Source organism: Carassius auratus, chromosome 21, assembly GCF_003368295.1.
Source record: "Carassius auratus strain Wakin chromosome 21, ASM336829v1, whole genome shotgun sequence".
In the NCBI taxonomy this organism is placed as follows: domain Eukaryota; kingdom Metazoa; phylum Chordata; class Actinopteri; order Cypriniformes; family Cyprinidae; genus Carassius; species Carassius auratus.
In genome coordinates this window covers 9,530,384-9,553,221 of record NC_039263.1, presented here as the reverse complement: position 1 = coordinate 9,553,221, position 22,838 = coordinate 9,530,384, and the positions used below count along the sequence as shown (strand labels likewise).

Sequence of the window (22,838 nt, the reverse complement as noted above, 5' to 3'; positions counted from 1 at the left end):
TTCACGTGGAGCATTCAGAGATTTTTTTTTCTCCATGACAGGCTGCTGGCTCCCACTGTTAATTTATTTTTTTATTTTTTGGAAAAGCACTCTCTGTATTAGTTTAAAGCCCTCAAGTTTACATTGGTTACTGTATTCTTTCAATTGCTCTAAACAAGTATTTTGGGTGACCTTTTTATTGAATGCTAGACATCAAGTTGTTGTTATTTTCATCTGAAAGAAGAACTTTTTTTCAGTAAGTAGGGCTGCACGTTCTCAAGTTTTTCATTAACCGTTAACCGAGGCCCTTAGCGGTTAATACTCGGTTAACCATAGTGTGCCATAGTAACCATAACCATAGTAATTTCCGGACATTGGCCGAAAAAAAAAAAGGAATGTCCGACAAAATTTAATCTCTCCGGTCAAATTGTCCTATTAAAACTGCCTAATAATGCCGCCCATTAACACAATCTGAATTTGAGAATAAGCCTAAAATGTATAAGGCAAAAGGTAACAAGCAGACTCCGCGGCCGCCTCGCTAAGGCTATGACTATGACTATGTTTGACACGTACAATATTTGAAAAGCGATAATTATTTATTTAAATTACATTTATATCTGAATTTATGTCAACCTATAGACTTTCAAATATCAAAATGTCATGAATTAATATGTATTTTTGTACAAAATGACATATAAACATATTTTCCTATTATACTTTGCCTGGAAACGCTTCCAACAAGGCGTCGGTTCTATTTCTAGCATGCACGCGTCGAGCCGCGCCTGAGCCGCGCGTCTCACGCAGGCAGTCGGCAAGCTCTAACCTGTTAACATGGGAACCGAATTAAAAACAGACACGCTACGCAGCTGAGATGCTTTCGCCACGCATCCAGAGTGTCCTGACCGGCCTAATGATGCTCGGGTGTTGGCTGTTGAGATTACAACAACGAGGTTGTACTTGAAGTATATCTAAGCACTGTATTGCAATACTTGCATTTTGCCCCGTCACTCGTATTAGCCCGCTTCATACTTCTTCTTGTGGACATTACAAATGTCTGGGAGCGCTCTGGCGGTCTCTGGTGGTGCAAAAATGTATTACAACTAAATTCAATGCACGCCATTGACGTCACTTAACCGAGCAAAATGTTTCACTCGGTTACACAATTTTTAACGGTTAATCGGTTAACCGGTTAACCATGGACACCCCTATCAGTAAGCTAGGCCCTATGTGTTCAGTAAGCTTGTTTCAGTAAGCTATGTGTTTTCAAGGCTTCAAGGTTTTATTGCAAAGTAATGCATTCTTAGTCAGTCTTTTATTTTGTAATTTTAAGAGCAATAAACATATATTGCAATGTTAAGGAATTCATGTTTTTTTCCATTCAGATATGTAAATCAACATGCAAAATCAGACACAAATTGTTAGTAGTCAATTAATGGGGAGGTAATCGAAATCGAATCGGTCTGAAAAAAATCATCGAAAAAATAATCGATTATCGCAGCCCTAATATCAATGGATGTGTTTTGTCTTCCTCGTGTTTTTACATATGGCTCCCATATAAAATATTAATGTATTTTTAAGTTAATATTTTATATAATAATTATTAATTCAATATTATATATCATAAAGCATTTTAAATGTATGTATCTATGATCATTCAGCGTTTGGGTAACCTGCTGATTAATCAATTATTAATGTAGTTTTTCACATTCCTAGTTTCTGTTTACAAACTGCTGTTCACACGCCAAAATGCCAATGTTATAGTGATTTGAACTTTGTTTCTTGCAGCTCAGGCAAAGTACAATAAGGCCAATAAAACACACACACATAATCGCACTTGCAAACACATATACTCCTCCTTTTTTCAGCAGTTAATCTCAGTAGTGTGATTATACAGTTGTTTCTTGTTTTTTGTCAAGCTGCAGTCGTGTGAGCGTCAATGAAGGTGTAACGTAAGGTTTGACCCGTCAGAAATCGATGGCTGCTACTGTTCAGCCCGTCTAATTGGTAGTCAATGTGATGAATCTTGAGGGTGGCCAGTCGTATTTGTTTCCTCTAAAATCCAATAGAGTAAATTCACTCTCCTTCTGTTCCTCGTTCATGTCAGCATGATGCATTGCTATAACTTCTAAAGCAACATCCACTCTCGCTCTCTCCCTCCTTTCGCCTCGCCTCTCTTAACCCAAATCCCTCCTTCCCTGTCTCAAAGTGAAAAAGGAAATCTTTTCGTTCCCTAAAGCTATATTGCATATAGAATATGCCAAAAAGATTAAGGCACTATTTTTTTATTTCCTGTTGTGAGGACCCTACACAATAGCGTTTGCTCTCATTTCTGCTTATTACAGAGTAGATTCAGCCTGCAGTTTTATGTAGGCTACGCGTTTGTCTTTGAGCTGGTGTCATGTTTATTCTCACTGGGATGGATTCTCACATTAATAGGGGCAAAGTTGTTTCAGTAAGGTGTTCCCTTACGCTGCCTCTTTTTCCGACAAGTATTAGGAAGGTGAGATGGGATAGTCGGCTACATCCTTCATGGAAGATGCATTATGTCTTAGCTTGCATATGTCCTTATGGCTTTTGGCTTATTAATTTTGTGCGCTATGCACAGTAGTGTTGGCCGATATGACATTTTTCAAATCGTCGTATTGCCAGCCCATGAGATCGACAATAAACAATATTTTCGTGCATGGGTGAGGCAAGAGAGAGACTCTTTGTTCTTGTCATATCATAACTATTTGGTGTCTTAAGATGTGTGAGAGAGATCCTACGGAATCACCAATATTCGAAAAAAGACACTTACGAACATACTGATAAACTAACGTTAAATATAAAAATACTGTATTTAAAACAGCTAGTTCATATATAGTCGGATGCAATTGTCATATTGCGCGTCCTGTGACAAATTTGCCACATCTATACACAGAAGTTATCAGTCTTAACGTTCTGTAAAATCAGTCAACGGTGAAAAATGATAGTAGCTTTGATTTTAAGTCCAGCAGTTTAACACTAATAATTGGCATAAATGAACATGTTGAATATAAAGTATTCAAAACCGGTAAGTTCATATATTTGGAATGAAGTTGAATTGAACTGATGCATCAGTCATACACCGCATACAAGTCTGGACCACGCGCCTCATGACGAGACCGACACACCACCACAGAAACAAGAATGACATGCATTCTAACACAACTGTGACATTAGACTCAGTTAGTGAGGGCTCGTTTAAAATATTGCACATATATAGGATGTTCTGATTACATGTTAAAGTGCAATGAAATAGCTTATATTTGCAGACGATGTACGTCTGTTTGTGGATGAAGACTCATTCACCAGCTATAGGCTCTAATCCTCATTTGCGCACATGCGTGAAATGCGGTGCTGAAGTGAAATTGCTGGGCAGTTTGGTAGTTGAATTATAATAGGCCGCCCAATAAAAAATAAATAATAATAATGATTATTATTATTATTATTATTATTTAATACATTAATAGGAGAATGAGTCTAATATCGTCTTGACTATCGACAGACCTCTGCTATCACCGATACACTATATTATCGTCTATTGGCACATCCCTAATGCACATACCTGATTAGTTGTGGAATGGTTGGAAATCTTTAAAACATTTATTGTAATCTTTTTGTTGTTGTCGTTAACACTTATTAGATTTAGTGTTTTTTTTTTTTTTTTATTGGTTTTTGTGTGTGAAGTCTTTCACTACTGCCGACAGAATACTGTACTAAAATACACTCTGAGTCATTCGTTCTGGAATAGTAGTGCAGGAAACACTGTCATTTCTTCTTAATCAATCAACAAAAACAGTTTGGCAAGTATAGTTCATTTTCTGAATGTGAACTTGTGAACACTTTTTTTGTGAATCAAACCAATACAGCTTACAATTTATGACATTTTTAGATTTTGCTTATGAGACTTGTCAATAGTTTCTGACTGGAACATATGACAACAATTACTTGAAGATATGCATGGACTTTTGTTAGTATACAAATGAATGAATGATGAAATATGTTACCACATGTTATGTTTTAGTGTTTTTTTGAATCTACTGTATAAATTATTGGATTGCAGTTCTATTTAATGTGATTAAGGATGTCCCGATCAGGTTTTTTGCCCTAGAGTCCGAGTCATTTGATTTACATTATCTGCCGATACCGAGTCTCCATCCGATACTTCTATAATACATAAAAAAAAAGAATAAAGAAAAGCGGAAAAACAGATCCAGTATGTTCAATAAATTACATTTTGAAATATATTCAAATCTAAAACAGCTATTTTAAATAGGCTAGTGAAAATATTTTAAACATTTTACTGTTTTTCTGTACTTTGGATCAAATGAATGCAGGCTTCCTGAACAGAAGAGACTTCTTTAAAAAAAAAATACATTAACAGGCTTACTGTTCAAAAACTTCTGACTGGTAGTATAGGCAACTGTAATTTTTCTCTTATTTTCTAGCTTTTAATTTTACCTTTTCAGAATGCCACAAGCGAACCGCGGGTCATGTGACAAGAACTAAACATTCAGCTTTAATCCTTTCCCGTAACAATGTTGAAAGCTCAGCCAAGATGAAGGAACAGCTGATCATAGCTGTATATGGATTGCCATTTTGAAATAAATTTAGAGCTACTGAAAGCGATTTTTAGTGCTGCAGATCCATTTATGCTTTTATCCTTTCCGCGTCTTCATGGAGAGAGCGCATCATTGTTGCTTAGCAATGGCAGACGCCTCAGGAGTGCTTCTGCCCAAGCGCTTTGGAAAGGAGAAAGCGGCGCGCCTAGTGTTTTCCACGCGTTTAGGCGCGATATGTGAATGGCCCTTTATTCATTTATTAATTATTTTTTTGCTTGCATACATCTTCAAACATACTATGGAGAATCACAGAAAGTGACCAAATTAGGTTTTGTGAACTTTTTTTTTTTTTTTTTTGGCGAAATTCGAATATAATTTTTATTTATCGAATAGTTAAAGATTGAATATTCGAATGTTCGACTATCCATGCACACCCCTAATTTATTTGTTACCCCTCCATCCTAGTACATCCCTGCATCTTATTCAGTCCTATTCCATTATCATTTATAGCAACATTTTTATACACTTATTTATTTGCCTACATATATATTTTTTGTCTGTGTGTTGTTGTCTCTGTGTACTGGAAGCCTATGTCACTAAAACAAATTCCTTGTATGCATAAGCATACTTGGCAATAAAGCTCATTCTGATTCTGATCTAGATTATTAGTTTTATGAATGCTGTTTAAAACAATAAACCAATAAATTGTCGTTGTCATTATTTGTAATTATATCAGCCAAAAACTTCTATTTCTACCAGTAACCTGATGCTTGTACATGAGGAAAAAAAGAATGGCCTGTGGCCTTATCAGAGACAGAATTTCCTCCCTTTAGTCAAACCTGAAACGTCTTTTGTCCTGCCTCAGCACAAATGGAGCCTGGATAACAAGAGCAATGTACAAACTGACACGGACACTCCATTGTTGTTTGTCTCTTAAGCGGAGCTTTACATAGACGTCTCATTGTGTTTCAGACACTGGACTCCAGAGCAGAACTCCACGCCTGTGCTGATGGCATTCCATTAGGCTGTATCATAATAAACCCCATCTAATCACAGCTAATAAAACCTGCTGCTTTGACACAGTTCTCCTTTAAACAACGGGTTAAAAAAAGACATGTAAGCGGTTTGCGCAGCTGTCCTGGATCAATCGAGCATGAGCTGTGGGAGATTAGACAGCCTGTTATATCCTTCTTTATAGCATTGTGGTATTGTGTCTCCACCGAGTTTGATGGAGAGAATAGGATATGGCACTGGCCTCAGGACAGCAGTCGAAGCAGAGAATGGAATCTTTTTGAAGATATGGCCAAAGATGAGTTTTTCAAGTTTTTTTTTTCTTTTCTTTTTTTCTTCTAGCCATACTAGGCCTGTGTGACTGCATATAATTGGAAATGTTATACAAAGTGAAGCACCCCTTATCCCCTTTTAAATATGTTTAATATTTCTAACTGATTCTATTCTGTTCTTAACATAAAAATATCCCTAAACTAATAAAAAATAGCCATAAACTACCATATATATATACATACATACATACATACACACACACACACACACACACACACACACACACACATATATATATATATATATATATATATATATACACACATTTATATACATACGTACATTTATATAGCAAAATCAACGGCTTGCTGTGAATTAAAGGATTTTAAATGCATGATGTGGAGGCCAAGAAACACCCGATTTGCCAAGTTGGTTATTTGCCAACTTATAAACAAGTCAAAACTAGTGCATGGCAAGATTTGCCTGGAAGTGTAAAAATAACCGTTATTTTAATCGGTTATGGTTCATTAACCCTAGCATTCTGTCCACTTCAAAGATGAAATGGTGCGGTATTTATCGATCGAGAGAGAGAGATGATAGTTGTGTGTGCGTTACCTGCATCTGCGCGTCTCTCTACAAACAATTACTTCAAAAACAGTGATTTTACCACCTCATTGTTGAAGAATATAATGTAACAATCTAGTATCTAGGCTAATTTATTAATAAAAATCACCGGGGAAGAGTTGACAAGTTTATGCGTGTGTGCAGCGCAATCAGCGATCTGTCTCTCTCTCTCTCTCTATCTCTCTCTCTCTCGCTCTCTCTCTCTCCATCTCTCTCTCTCTCTCTCTGTGTGTGTTTGTGTGCATCAATTAAAGCAGCACAGTAATATGGAACAGTGATTAAACTGAATTGGAACTACCTAAGCATTAAATGGGTTTAATGCATACCTACCAGCCAATCAGAATGGAGTATTCAGACAGACCATGGAATCTATTTATTTAGTTGGTTGTTGGTTGTATAGATAGATGGATAGATTATGAGTAGTCTTATTACTTTGGCTGAGGTGTTCAAGAAAACCTATATATATCGGTTTATTAAACTGTGGGGTGCAACTCTCGCCATTTGAACTATTGACATTAATTATGCCTAAAAATGTTCTTAATCAAGTCAGTTTTTGATTTAATATTTTAATTTAATAAGGATATCCGCAGTGAGGGAGAGTGAATTATAATACACATATTCTGCTATTGAATGCCTTGCATCAGAAGGCTTGTGTACGAAATGCAATATTTGATTTAGTTGATTCGCTCTTCTAAAATTGATTCGGTGCAAATGGCCTTCAGAGTAATCTTATTTGTAACGCCCACAAGATGAATTCACTGTTATCTTTGGACGCAATTTCAGGGTCAAGCCAAATTTTCGGACCGGAGATATAACAAGCAACACAAAATGTATTTTTCCGACCTTAGTGGCTCCAGTGTTCTCTGAAATAAAGGTGACATTTCTGCCTCTCTCTCTTGTTTCTACTCTCTCCTGGTCTTTGAGAGCCCTCGGTAGTTAAAGGGGCTAAAAATAGCCTGGTTCCCTTCGTGTTGTGCAACCTAATTAAGAGGAGAGGGACGGAGGTGCTTCCGAGCATCTGGGCTCGGTATGTAATGCCTGCCCTTGTTTTTATTTGCTAGTGGATGCACAACGCTACCAATTATCCCTCGTAGCATGGCTTACCACTGAAGACATCCTTAAAGAAGCTGACGGAAGTTTTTCTGCACCCGTTCCCGGCACGCTGTGTTGCAAGAGCTCTGGCATAAGCAGTTTCTTTTAGCTTAGAATGTCATTCTGAACAAGTAAAATCATTTATTTTGGAAATTGAAGATGTTTGGTTGTCGTTATGAGTGTGTAGCTTCACTTGTAGATACAAAGTGACTACCGTAGTTTCTTCCTCTCTTCAATTTGTATTAACCTGAGGTTAATGTCCACATGGGGCTTGACGGTTTGTTAAATCAAAGTATCTCTCAAATTCTACACTTTTAACCCTGCAGATTGTCATTTAAAGTGAAATCGAAGCTTGGATGACTTTATAAGTGATGGGGTCAAGCCTGCACTGTCTTCTCTCGTCTGAGCCATTAAGGCGCACTCAGGAAGAGATTGAGCTGACAGCTCATTGATTTCTTTCTGGGCCTGTGTCAAACATGTTTCTGAAATGCTTTTTTTGTCTTCGCGCCGCCTGAGAGGTGTGTGGATATCAGCGACTGACGGAGGGACATGAGAAAAGGGTGGAGCTGCACTGATGCACCTCACGGCTAGCTTTTATCCACGTCTCATGGATAAGAGGACCCCTGTAGGCCCCACTTCTTCTATTGTGATTCATCCATGTGCACTAAGTGTCTGATTGGTCTTGAAAAACATCCATTTGCCTAGCTGCTGTTTATATTCTGCTCACTCTTTTTTGTTTGTTTACCACGAGGATTGCCCAGACTCTGTGTAATTAGCTAATTTTGCATGATTGTAGGCTCATTTGGGTGACACCTGCTAAAATGATTGCTTATGGGTTGTTAATAATAATGGTAATTTCTTTTGTTGGGGAAGCAGCAATGGGTTAAGTTAAAAGTCAAAGGACTAAAAAATTAAGTATTCAAAATAAATGTAGTTGTTTTTATTTTAACAATTTATATTATAACACATGTTGGAATAAATTACAGTTCAGTAGTTCAAAAGGTCATACGAAGGTTATGAGATTCATTTTTATTCTGCAAGGATGCCTTGAATTGATCAAATGTGACAGAAAAAAAATATATTAAAAAATCATAAAATTAAATGTATTTTTACAATACATTCAAATAAATGTTAAAATAGATTTTTTATTACTTATTTTTTAATTGTAAAATAATTGTACAGCCATTTTGTAAAGAAATATATGAAAGTATAAATTAGCTGTTTAAAATAATTACAATTTGCTAAAAATGATACAAAACCATTACAAATATTTATTATAAAGTAAATAACATATTAAAACATTTTTACAGTTTTACAAAGTAAACAAATAATGTTTATTTCCTATGACATCTAATGGAAAAATCATGAATTTAATTACCTTTTTTTTTACTAGCTTTTTGATCCTGCATGCAGTCAGAGCACTAGCTTGTGTTTCTTTTAATCTCTGAGAGTCCACACTGTTACCCTAACAGCCTGCGGGCTCCACTGTTCTCCCTCATTTTTAATAGACAAGCCTCCTCCCTACCCATAATCCCGTTTCTCCTGTGGTAAAGACGGTCAGTTGGGCGCATGATTGCATGTCTTTGCTGGCCGGTTTCTCAGGGTCAGTGCAGTCCCAGTGAATCCGGAGATTATGCACACTGATTAGGATGGACATTAGATCAGCGGTGCGGTGGATGCACAGATACAGCCGAATGCGGCCCATGTTGTGCGTGGGGTGGGGAAGGATCTTTTGGCAAGTCAGCCTGTCCTCAAGCTTGGCACCGGCAGCAGGATGGTGGCAGCACACTGTGTGCAGACAGACTGGAGTGTTTACCAGTACAGTTGTATCAAATACTTGTGTGTGTGTGGATGGCGGGTGTGAGAGCACACAGGATAGAGCTCAGCACACACACCGTCTGGTCTGGCAAGGGCAAATGCAGTCTTCTGATGGAGACTGAGTGCCCTTGAGATGGGAGCCGCCAGCAGAGAAGATTGATTTGTTGCTCTCTACTGCTTCCACTGTGCCTTCATACATAATAGTGACTTTGAGTGTCCCCTCCAGTTCTGTCACCACAGACAGCGAAGTCCTTACATCTCAAGAAAGATTTCTAAAGCTCCTCGATCTTCACACTTGTTTATTCATCAGTATCAGCCATTAGACTGGATTTCTCTAACGGCGATTGGCCTCTAAATTGAAATCTGGTTATGGTGATACCTGTCTTTGAGGTATGTCTGCATTGGTGTGCTGTCTGGCTTCTGCGTTCCCATGTTTGAGCCCTCTGTGTAATGGCATCTAATTGATTTGAACTGTAAACTGATCTGCGGAGCCTTTTCCTTTTCTGTTTCTTTTTTTTCTTCAGGTTGCACCTCACCCAGTCGCATTAATTTTCATTGGCTCATTTGGTCCAGCCCAGATAAACAGGATTAGGGATTTAGGATTACACTTCCCCGACCTTCTCCAGATTGTGCTGTGTCTAGGCCCTTTGGGCATCTAATGCTGTTTGTCAGTTCAGTGTTTGAAGCCCTGGGGAGTTTACCAACCATTTGTCCCAGTGGCATCTTTACCCTTTGAACCAAGCAATCTGCTCAACGGAGACACTTGTTTTTATGGGGCTATCGTTTGCTCTCATCCTATCAGCCTCTTTATCTTTTGCTCTGTTTCTCTGACTGTCCATGTCTCTCTCCCTCAGTCCTATCCAGGTTCATTCGGTCTCTAACAATGCATTAATAGAGGGGACATACACATTTGAAGCATTAGTGGCATTATATTCATTTGTACCATTACATTTATATATTTATATTATAATAATTTTAGTGCTGGCCAAGTGTGCACAGTAAGGAACTAAATGTGTTGTACATTTTTAATCCGTTTTGGATTCTTGCTTTTGCCTTAAAAACATGCAGAGCTTATTTTCGGGGGTCAGCAGGATGTCGTGCTCTAATCTCCAACCCAAAACTAAAGATGTGAGGAGGCAATTTGCTGAAATCTTAATGTTTCAAAGGCAAAGGGCTGCAAACAAAAGCCTCTATAGTTCAAAGACCATGTTTAGTGAGAAATATCTCAAGCTGTCTGAAAGGGAGAGACGGCAATTCCCACTGCCTGTGCGTTCAAAGCACATTCTTGCTTTAAAATGTATAGTCAATAAATAGCTAATAATAATGAATATGGGATGCCACACTAGCAGAAGAGGACATCTTTCTATCTTTATGGTCTATTGGCTTGATTTGAACCCATCTTACATGAAAGTTGTGCGCGTAATCCCCTCAGGTCTCAAACTATGTGATCTAGGCCTAAATATTGATATAACGTGCAATATTCCCACAGAAGAAATTAATTTTGTTTATGATAGTTTTAAAGGGGCCCTTTTTTTTCAATCTAAAAAAGCCCTGTTCTGAAATGGAAAAGGTTATGACATCACAACACAGAGCACAAGAGCAATCATGTTTATCAAGTATTCTCAAAACTAAACATAAAAAGATATTTAATAATTTGTGATTCATTCATTTGGTGTCAATTATTATTATTATTATTAGTGGTTGGCAAAATTAGGAAATAATAATTTCTGAGGGGAAAAAATACATGAATTTATACATTTAATGTAAAAATAAACCTTAATGTATTTAAAATATTCAAAATTTGCTTAAAATTTACTTAATGTATAAATCTAAAATTATTTTTTTTGGTATTTGTTTAATTATTTCAGAGTTTCAAAATTAATATGCACAATTATATTACATTGATATTTTATTAAACATTTTTATTAAAACATAATTTTATTGCTATAACAGATCATAAAAAATATTTTGTGCTGGGCAACAATTGATCACATCCAAAATAAAAGCTTTTGTGTACATAATACTGTATATGTGTACTGTGTACAGTAGTCAACATTTGAAGTGGATCAAAAAAGTTCATCAAAGTTGTCCTAAGACAAGAACGGATATTGTTTTGGTTTTGCGACAACGTTGATGGGAAGGTTTTGATCCACTTCAAATGTTGACTACTCTATATTTATTAGGCATGTTGAGAGACTTGACTACCTAAACAAAGCAGAAGAAAAAGCTTTGTTTATACATTTTGTTTATAAAATTAAACTGTGAAGGCTTGCAAAACTATCTACGGAAACTTAATTCTTCCACTGAATATTATGAAGAGTTTATTAGGAAAAACAGATTACTCAGTTTGTGTGTGTGTGTATATATACAGTATTGTTCAAAATAATAGCAGTACAATGTGACTAACCAGAATAATCAAGGTTTTTCGTATATTTTTTTATTGCTACGTGGCAAACAAGTTACCAGTAGGTTCAGTAGATTCTCAGAAAACAAATGAGACCCAGCATTCATGATATGCACGCTCTTAAGGCTGTGCAATTGGGCAATTAGTTGAATTAGTTGAAAGGGGTGTGTTCAAAAAAATAGCAGTGTGGCATTCAATCACTGAGGTCATCAATTTTGTGAAGAAACAGGTGTGAATCAGGTGGCCCCTATTTAAGGATGAAGCCAACACTTGTTGAACATGCATTTGAAAGCTGAGGAAAATGGGTCGTTCAAGACATTGTTCAGAAGAACAGTGTACTTTGATTAAAAAGTTGATTAGAGAGGGGAAAACCTATAAAGAGGTGCAAAAAATGATAGGCTGTTCAGCTAAAATGATCTCCAATGCCTTAAAATGGAGAGCAAAACCAGAGAGACGTGGAAGAAAACGGAAGACAACCATCAAAATGGATAGAAGAATAACCAGAATGGCAAAGGCTCAGCCAATGATCACCTCCAGGATGATCAAAGACAGTCTGGAGTTACCTGTAAGTACTGTGACAGTTAGAAGACGTCTGTGTGAAGCTAATCTATTTTCAACAATCCCCCGCAAAGTCCCTCTGTTAAAAAAAAGGCATGTGCAGAAGAGGTTACAATTTGCCAAAGAACACATCAACTGGCCTAAAGAGAAATGGAGGAACATTTTGTGGACTGATGAGAGTAAAATTGTTCTTTTTGAGTCCAAGGGCCACAGGCAGTTTGTGAGACGACCCCCAAACTCTGAATTCAAGCCACAGTACACAGTGAAGACAGTGAAGCATGGAGGTGCAAGCATCATGATATGGGCATGTTTCTCCTACTATGGTGTTGGGCCTATTTATCGCATACCAGGGATCATGGATCAGTTTGCATATGTTAAAATACTTGAAGAGGTCATGTTGCCCTATGCTGAAGAGGATATGCCCTTGAAATGGTTGTTTCAACAAGACAATGACCCAAAACACACTAGTAAACGGGCAAAGTCTTGGTTCCAAACCAACAAAATTAATGTTATGGAGTGGCCAGCCCAATCTCCAGACCTTAATCCAATTGAGAACTTGTGGGGTGATATCAAAAATGCTGTTTCTGAAGCAAAACCAAGAAATGTGAATGAATTGTGGAATGTTGTTAAAGAATCATGGAGTGGAATAACAGCTGAGAGGTGCCACAAGTTGGTTGACTCCATGCCACACAGATGTCAAGCAGTTTTAAAAAACTGTGGTCATACAACTAAATATTAGTTTAGTGATTCACAGGATTGCTAAATCCCAGAAAAAAAAATGTTTGTACAAAATAGTTTTGAGTTTGTACAGTCAAAGGTAGACACTGCTATTTTTTTGAACACACCCCTTTCAACTAATTGCCCAATTGCACAGCCTTAAGAGCGTGCATATCATGAATGCTGGGTCTCATTTGTTTTCTGAGAATCTACTGAACCTACTGGTAACTTGTTTGCCACGTAGCAATAAAAATATACTAAAAACCTTAATTATTCTGGTTAGTCACATTGTACTGCTATTATTTTGAACAATACTGTATATATATATATATATATATATATATATATATATATATATATATATATATATATATATATATATATATATATATATATTTTACTACTTTAAATCATGTTTTTTTTATTGCTGTCATGTTTTTGTTTTGCTTTAGTTAGCTGTATTTTTTTTAACCTAATCAAAACAACCCAGCTGCAGTTTAACTGAGATTAATTGGAATGCACAAAGGAAAAACATGATTTTAGAAAATTGTATGTGCAAATGAACTCTTCATATTTATCTCACAATTTATCTCTTGCAATTCTTTGAATTTAAACTCATTTTGCAAGATAAAAAATCACAAATTACCATTATTTTTTTTAATTATTTGTTTTCCTTAAGCTTTCAAAGAAAAAACAACAACAACTGCAAAATGTACATTTAGAGCTCTGAATAAAATGTTAAATGTATACTCAGAAATCTTGGAAAACAGTTTTGTAATGTTTGTTGGGTTTGTCAGATTTGTGGAATAAAAAGTCACAATTACCATTTTATATCATTATTCCATGGCAAAAATAAGTTTCCATAACTGTAAATGTAGCAGAGAAGAAAAAAAAATCTTTTGAATAGCACTTTATTTTTCAACAACTCCCCACTTTTTTACAGACGCAATCATCCGGAAGTCAACAACATTTTGAATGTTGCTCATCTACTGAGGCTGAGTTCATTCCCAGTGACCTGCAGCTGGTGATTTGTCTCTCTAACAAATTAGACTATTTAGCTTTTCCTTTGGGTATTTTTTTCCCGTTTTCTTTCTGTGCTCTATAAAGACACATCATGAATTAACAGAATGGCACATAATTCTTTTCGGCATCAGCTGAGTGTAATGACAAGTACGACATGTTTTATTCATTCTTTTTATGAAATACTCCGATATTTCACTGGGTTTCTGCCGAGTTTGTAACAGAACAGAGGCGGTCAGAGCCAGCATTAGTCTCAGTCTGACTACCTCCATTCATGAGCAGGAACAGACCCCACATCAGCCACCGTCGTCATCATGTGCTACAAACAATGTCTGTCATTGTGAATGTAAAATTGCACTGTACCGATTTGGGAGGGGTTCTTTTGATTTTTAGCTCTGCCTGCGGTTAAAGCTGGGTAGAAACTAGTCCTGTGAGTCGAGCTGTCCAGGGCGATCGGCCAGCTATTGTCCTGCTGTCCTGGCACACGGATGCACACCACTTGCTCCAGGAAGTGTCCTGTGTCTCTGAGTGGCCCTGGTGTTCAAAGCTGTTCGAGCCTGTCGTCCTTTTTATCATCCCGTTCTTTCAGCAGCATATCTGTCCTATCCCTTTGCTTTGACATAAAACAAGGAGACAGTGCAGATAAACATTTGATGCTTCCATATCTTTTTCCCGTCAGCAGATCCCTCAAATTCACCGGTGTATATTGATATCCCCTGCTTTTTCCACTCCAGACCTATAACTTTTTTTTATTTGGTGCCGATCAATTCCGGATATCATGTAGACATTGTTATTCTGATTTGTTTTCCAGTCTCCTGGTTTTATTGCATTCATAACTGAAAGCATATAAATCTTAAGCATTGCGACACTTCGGCAGCAATTGGTGGCATTATAATGTGTCTAAACTCACTTTATCGTGCGTTTTGTATCTGTGTTTTGGAATATAGCAGTTGTCAAGTATTGTCTGGGCTCACTATTCAAGCAACACTCACTTGACAGTCCAGTGTGAGCTTCTGGGAATGAAGGTATGCTGTACCCTTGAGATAGGGAGGGTTATAGAAGCAATCCCGCCATCAGAAAATGGCTTTTGTGACTCCCAGGCAGGGTGCATTTTTCACACGTCTGTTGGGCTTTGAGACTGTAAAAAAAAAAAAAACGGAAGGAAAGATCTGGGACAGAAGAAACTTGCTGGCGTGGGTGAGATGGTGACGGGTTTCTAAATGTCAAGGTCCTTATTTTTCCATGGCTTGACACTTTCGTTTTAACACCTTTTTCACATCTAGTTCTTGTTTCAACCTATCAGCATTTCGTTTATTTCTTTATTTTTGTTTTTGCCATAGTCGCAAAATATGTTAACTGCGTTTGTCTCCATTTTTAGACACCCTACCTGTGACTGCACATCACATGTTCATTTAACATCTACAACGTGACCTTTAGCCTTATTAAACGGGAAGTTCACTCAAAAATCAGTACTGTCATCATTCACTTAGCCTCATGTCTTTAAAACCTGTATGACATTAACATTTTTAGAAATTAAAAAAGTGTTTGTTTTTGTCCTTACTATGAAATTGAATAGAGTTTGTTGGCCCCCGATGTTCTTCAAAGATTGCATACACTTTTGGAAAGACATGAAGCTGAGCAAGTGATGGCAGAATTTTTATATTCTAGTAATATCATTTGCAATTAATTATCTAATAGTATTATAAGAATACTGGTATTTATTAATTTAGTTTCTATTTTGTCACCTTATAAAACTCCCCTATTCGCTCCTGCTACAAAGCCATTTCATATCCTTTGAATTTGGTTCTGGGTGTGGGCTCTTTCGCCTCATGTCATCCGAGTCATGCTGTCCAGAGTATGCAGGACACAATGGGCTGCTTCAGCCGTCTTTAGTCAAGACATCTGCATATTAAAGAACCAGGCTCTGAATAGGAAAGCTCTTTGACTGTAATCCGACCTCTGACGACATGCTGATGGCTGTTCACGTTCCTCTGCCAGACACAATGAGAGGCCAGTGACAGGTATTGTGGCTTGAACGTAATCCTGGTGTAAAGGAAAGGAGATGTGGAGCTACTGGGTGCAAAAACATTATTCTTGAGTGTCCCTTGTGGAATGCAGCCTAGATTTGCCTTTTTTTTATAAAACCCAATGGCTCACTACCCTACAGCTGAAATACTTCATGTACTTATTAACAGCACAGGCCCCTAAAATTCCAGTTTTTTTGATCACACAAGTAGACAGGAGAGTCAACAGCTGGGTTTCAGGATTGTAAATATGACAGGATTTTTACATGTACTCAAAGCCAACCATCTGAAATGATAAATGGCCTTCTCTAAGGCTCTATTATTTCTCTGTCAAGGCTTTTTTACCCTTCTTGTTGAAGGCATGCTCTTGTGTCTTTCCCTTTTTTTGCGGTATTCATGCATTTTTATCCCCGGACCCCTGCGAGGCTTTGATTCTTTGTTCTAGTCTCCCTTTTCACATAACCCATACATGAAGTGAGTCTGTGATGCCTTTGAAAATTGACCTGTATTGCTTCTCAGACACACGTTGTGTCTTGTTGCTTTGCCTCAGCCTTTCCTCCAATGCCCATTGTGTGCTTCTCCCTCTAGTTAAACAACATGTAGGCCACTGGTGACATGCATGTATGTATAAACCCTGCATCTTTTGAGGAGATGTCTTTGAAAGTGAACAAAACCTGAAACCACGGTGCCCTTGAGCATAGTAGATGTCTGTAAATGTCAGTCGTATTGTTTGTTTAGGTGTCTACTTAATACGAATGGCTTTAAATTGACTTATGTTTACCGACTTTTCAAACGTTCTATTGTCCTTTTGTCTATTAATGGGTTTTTCTGTAGTTCAGGATGTCTTTGAATGTTGCATAAGGAATATTTGGCGGGTTTAGATCAAATCTGAAGTTACACTTTCATGATCTCTTTTGCAAGATCCTTTCACACTTGCCATTCAATTCGTGATTGTCATCACCTTTAGTCTTCAGTGCAACTTCTTGCAGTCGCCATTAGTTCTATCCTCATTCTGCAGAGGTCTTTACTTGGTTAGCGCAAATCTGAATCCTACTCGACTCATTCACCTGTGCCACACTTTGCGCTAAACCCTTAATTTAAGATGAAAAGATTAAATGACTTTTGCCCTTTGAAGTGCATGAAAGATAGTGAGGATCACTTTTTAAAGCCCTTACTAATCAATACAAGCCGCCTCCATTATCCTGTAATCCTGGCATTGCCTTTGTAAATGCCTCTCTAGACACTCTTGGTATTCAGTGAAAAGAAACCCAGGTTGTAGGGCTCCCACGGCATCATGTGGGTTTGGCTTTAGCAGCCAAATTTCAAAGAGGGGTAATACAAGAGTTTTTTGTCTGGTCTAGTCAAACTTCATTGCCTTTTGAATACATAAGTTGCACCTTAGTGTTCGGTCCACAAGTAACGGAATCGATTGCTAAAATGGTGCAGAGTAGATATTTTTGCATTGATTTTATTTGCATTATTTGCATTTGTACTTTTGTTAAATTAATGCTTTTTCTTTTTAGGTGAACTCAAGGAGGCTAGAATGCTCTGGGCATGATCTTTCTGGAGCATCCAGTGTCAAAGAACAAGAAGCCACCTGCAACTCTAAAACCCAGAATCTTTTCTGCACGGGATCAGGAGATAAGGACTCAGAGAGGGTAGAGAAGGGGCGTAGAGGTGTTGGGCAGGGGGCCGCTGGTGCATGTGGGGGCAGTGCACATCCCTTGCTGGAGAGTGGAAGCCCACCTCGCCCATGCCGTCCCCTGCCCAATCCAGTCTCACCTCCCACTGCAATGGTGACATGAGCGTATACCTTACAGAGAAGCCCAATTTCAACCCATCTATTTTGTCTCTTTGGAAAAAACATACAATAGACTTGTAAATAGAGGACTGTGTGTATCCTGATTGGTGTGGTTGCAAGTGATGATGCTGAAGTGTGGACGTGTGAGACGGCTCTTCCGTCAGCTCACGCTGCAGACCACCCTGCTGCTGCTCTTCATTTTCTGCATGGTCAGTGTTCTCATCTCAGCCTATTTCTTGTATGGCGTTAAACGAGAGCTCGAACCCGCAGGAGTTGGAGGTGTGGTGGTCCCAGAAGAAGGTACTGCTGATTGGGAAGATCCTCGGGCGACTCCTTCCCCTCCGTCAGCAAGGGTGCTGCCAGCCAGAACCGCCAAGCCAGCAGACATGTCTCGAACCGACCCTGTGGTTCTGGTGTTTGTGGAAAGCTTGTATTCCCAGTTGGGCCAGGACATCGTTGCCATTTTGGAATCCGGGAGATTTCGATACCAGACCGAGATCGCACCTGGGAAGGGCGATATGCCCACACTCACAGACAAGAACCGGGGGCGATTTACACTTGTCATCTACGAGAACATTCTTAAGTATGTCAACCTGGATGCCTGGAATAGAGAGTTGCTGGACAAGTACTGTGTGGAGTATGGCGTTGGCATCATCGGCTTTTTCAAGGTGAGCCGCTTGTGTTGTTCAGCTTGACCTTTCACAGTAAATAGTGTCACTAATGGGTGTTAATGTCTCTCTTAATTCCAGTGGGTCAATCACCTTGTACTAAACGATATCATAACTGACATTTTACAGTCTGATTCAGATGTTAGCTTGCAGAAATATTGCCAGCAGAGGGAGGTTGGGGCATTCTACTAAACATTGCAGTTATAGCACATTACTGAACAAGAATGTCCTTGTCGATTGGCTCTTGCTCTATGGGGGAGCTGCTCTTCAAAATCAGTCCGATTAAATAGAGTCTGCACATTTGACTATTACTCATCGTTGCCTGTCATTGCCAGCTTGTAAACCTCCTCTCCCAGTTCTAATGTATTGTTTGCCTATGGCAGGCCCTCTTTTATTACCCTCACGAGCTTGAGTGCGGCACACTAATTGTTAGTAGAGGTTAACCCAGTTGATGAGACTGTTAGAGTCTCGCTTGCCTGCAGCAGAATGGCGAGGACATCAACACATCTTAAAACGAACCGCATAAAATTTGCGCTCATTAATTTTTATTGACTCGGGCTGCTCCGATTCTCCTTAAAGCTGTTTTACCCCAGGCTCTTCTGTTTACACACTAACAGGAGCAGTTCGATCCCTGATTGGCTGGAAATGCTGTTTTCTTGTCCAGGCAGTTAATATCCTTGCATTGCTGGATTTCATTGATTGAGAGTCTTGAGCGTGTCTGATAAAAGGCCCTGAAGGTACATGGTTCACCAAACCTTTTGTCCCTTGAATGAAGAAGCACTACCTTCAGTTCACTCCAGTAATGAAACATGCATAATTACCTTCACATCAAGCCTCGACTTGCATCAATGCCAAATGCATTTATCTCCCAATAGTTGCACAAAGAAGCATCACAGTGGGCACCAGCAGTTCTTTTAGTTATGCTTGTGTGCATCAACGGGTTCAACCTCTTGTTTGCCTCAAATTAAACATAGTGAGCTTCCTACCAATACTACCTTGATGATTTTAAGGAATCATAAGGTTCCTGATGTGAAGGCTACTACTTTAATTTTGGTAAACGAAGGTAAGCCACCATTCTTAACTAATTTATAGGTGTTAATTTATAGTAACTACCTGTGCTGAGTCACTTTTGGATTTTTTTAGTGCCTCCTTTAGAAAGCAGTTGCTTATGTAGGCAGTAGCCAACAAGCTGGGCTACAATTATTTAACAGCTTTTTAGGGGCTCTGACTAATTATCTAACATGATTCAGGAGTTGTTCTGTGTCAAATTAAGTTAAATGTTGATAAGCTTCGAAGTTGCCTTTGGCTTGCACATGTTGCTGGAGAAATGGAGACCGGAAGATGGGATTAGGGAGAGAGGTAGAGGCTCAGGGAAGATATTGATTAAGGCCACTGCTATGTGAAAATCTCCCATCCATATTCTCCAAGTGCTGAGTGACATCACCGCCCACTCTTGAAGCTTCAGATTGTTTCATTGTGTTGCCATGAAAAGAAACAGATGAAAATGTGCATGATTCATCGGACATTGCCTCTGGACAGTGCATTTCTCCAGAGGGATCCCATTTCTACCTCTGGTGGCAGAATAATTGGTGTGTTAAGAGGTGAGCAGGGTAAAGGCCTTTCCAAATTGTAAGGCTCATTGTGTTTGTTCCACTCAGTGTGCAGTTTATCACCAATTGATCCAGCTTCACTGGGTCAGCTGGGCAGAGAGGAGAGTCGACTGCATGCAGATAAGTATGGATGGTGTTTGAACAAATTTGGGCTACCATAGTACCACAAGGCATCTAACTCAGGAGAGCACTAGTTATCTTCACCTTAAAGTGTAAAGGAAGCAATTCATTGTTGCTGTATTAAAAAGGCCATATACAAAATGTCTTTCACAGTGCTTCCAAACCATTTATGAAATATGGTGTCTCAGATTCTTAACTACTAAAAGGTTGCATTCCTGAAACTTGTGCTGAATTTAATTAAACTCAAAGTCTAAGCTGGTTAAATAGGTTATTAAAAATTATATCACAGCCATGTGTACAATAGTTATGGACAACGGTAGGGTGACCAGATTCAGAGGTCAAACAAGTAGTTTCGCTTTCACAATAAAACACACAGCGAATCCACGACATGGCAGCGGCGGCAACAGAGAATAAAACTTACGCTGCCATTCTTTGCGTGAACATTTGGGTGGTGTTATGCAAATCTTCCCATATAGTGACGTAGAGATGTGAGGGCTTGTTAGAGCGAGCCTTTTTAAAATGGGGTGGACGAGTCTTAACTTTTATAAAGAATATCTCTTTGGATTTGAGACTTTAGTCTTTGCAACTTTACAGATCTACTTCTTGCACCAAGAGCTTGTAACACTCCAAAGGTAAAGGCAAATTTGAAATCTCATCATATGACCCTTTTAAATTCAAAATATACTGAAATTATATTCCATTACTCCTTCAATACTTTTAATACATGTCTACATTAATCATATAATCAAATTAAATATGAAAATCTCTGACACAGTACCATGGTGCAGTTACCGTTACTATTATAAATCCATGGTAAATGACCTTGACTGTATCGTTGCGCACAGTGTTTCTCCTGTTTGTCAGCTCGGTTTCATCTAGCTTTAAACTAGTTTAAATTACTGAGTCGTTTGCCTTCTTCGCTGAATTTAAGCATTTCACAGTGGATTTCACAGCACTGTTTAGTGCTTGCGTGACTGAGACTCGTCAGCAAGTAAACACATGTGCTCTACTGAGCTCACGCTGCGCTGCCATTTGAACTTTGTGACGAGCGGATAAATGGTTCATGTGACGTACTTCAATTAAGTTGCACCGTTTTGGCACATAAACATTATATAATTTATCAAACTCTTCATTTTGTATTATTGAGTAATATTATAGCGCGATAATTTATAATTTTATCACCCAGCCCTGACCAACAGTATGAATGGGGGGGGAAAGTAAATGCTAAAAACCTGTCTGTGAATATTGCTCCTTTAATGTGGATTTTTATCTCTCTTCTTGAAAGGCTAATGAGAACAGTTTGCAGAGCGCCCAGCTCAAGGGCTTTCCTCTCTTCCTCCACTCCAATCTGGGCTTAAGGGACTGTAGCGTCAATCCCAAGTCTCCACTGTTGCTCATCACCAAAGCCCGGGAGGTGGAGCACGGCCCCTTACCAGGGGACGACTGGACGGTCTTTCAGTCTAACCATACCACCTATGAGCCTGTGCTGTTAGCTCGGGGGCGGAGTACAGAGGCCAGTGGAGCTCCTGGACCCCTTCATGCGGCTGTGGTTCAGGATTTGGGTCTCCATGATGGCATCCAGCGGGTACTCTTTGGCAACAACCTGAACTTTTGGCTGCACAAACTGGTACTGGTGGACGCAGTGAGTTTCTTGACAGGCAAACGTCTCTCATTGGCTCTTGAGCGCTACATACTGGTGGATATCGATGACATCTTTGTTGGGAAGGAGGGCACAAGGATGAAGGTGTCTGATGTCAAGGTGAGTGCCGTTTTGTTTAAAATGCATATCTGTATTTCATACATTTCTTTAATGGTTGATAATAGTATATAGGCTTGGGCGGTATCCAAATTTTGATACAGTCAAACCTCCTCCCTATTTTACCTCGGTATACGGTATTACCATGAATAATTAAAAAAATATGACGTAAGGCTGAGACATCGTCACCAAACTGTTGGCTTGTGCCTAAACCATTCAGAAACTGAATACCAAACACTAATACTGAAACAATAACAAAATGACATGCACAACAATATTAACAACTTTTATTAGCAACAAATAGCAATAGTCAAACATAATTAAATTAACATAAACATACAGAACAGTTTTTGCGCAGAGATGCGCACACAAATCAATAAAATCACTAGGGGTGTGCACAGATATTATTATTATAATATTCGTTCGGCTCTAATTATTCGATAAATAAAAATTATATTCGATTTTCGACATATTTTTGCCACGGTATATTTGAAGATTTTTGAAAGCAAAAAAATTAATGAATGAATAAGAACTGCGGTCTTCTACAGTACTTCAAATATGCCGTGGAGAATCACAGAAAGTGACCGCATTCAAGAACATTGTCCCGGCGTCTCTCAAGCAACGAATAAACACTGCTAACTTGGAGAATGCAGTGAAAACTCCTCTTCTCGCATCTGCCCTAGACCCTCGGCCCAAAGATCTCAGGTTTCCCGATGAAAACATGAGAGAAGTAAGAAAAAAAAACTTTTTTGAACATTATCAGAACATTTTCCTTGATGC

The 22,838-nt window shown here is 38.6% G+C and overlaps 1 protein-coding gene across 2 annotated transcripts in view; it reads left to right on the top strand.

Moving 5' to 3' along the window:
• The window catches only part of LOC113038402 (bifunctional heparan sulfate N-deacetylase/N-sulfotransferase 1-like), a 99,494-nt gene that overhangs the window by 49,697 nt on the left and 26,959 nt on the right, over positions 1-22,838 (top strand). For both annotated transcript variants that reach the window (XM_026195773.1, XM_026195774.1), the window contains exons 3-4: positions 17,627-18,572; positions 21,588-22,061. In XM_026195773.1, coding sequence (XP_026051558.1) covers positions 18,027-18,572; positions 21,588-22,061 — 1,020 coding nt within the window. In that variant the 5' untranslated portion in view covers positions 17,627-18,026. The remainder of the gene's footprint in view (positions 1-17,626; positions 18,573-21,587; positions 22,062-22,838) is intronic.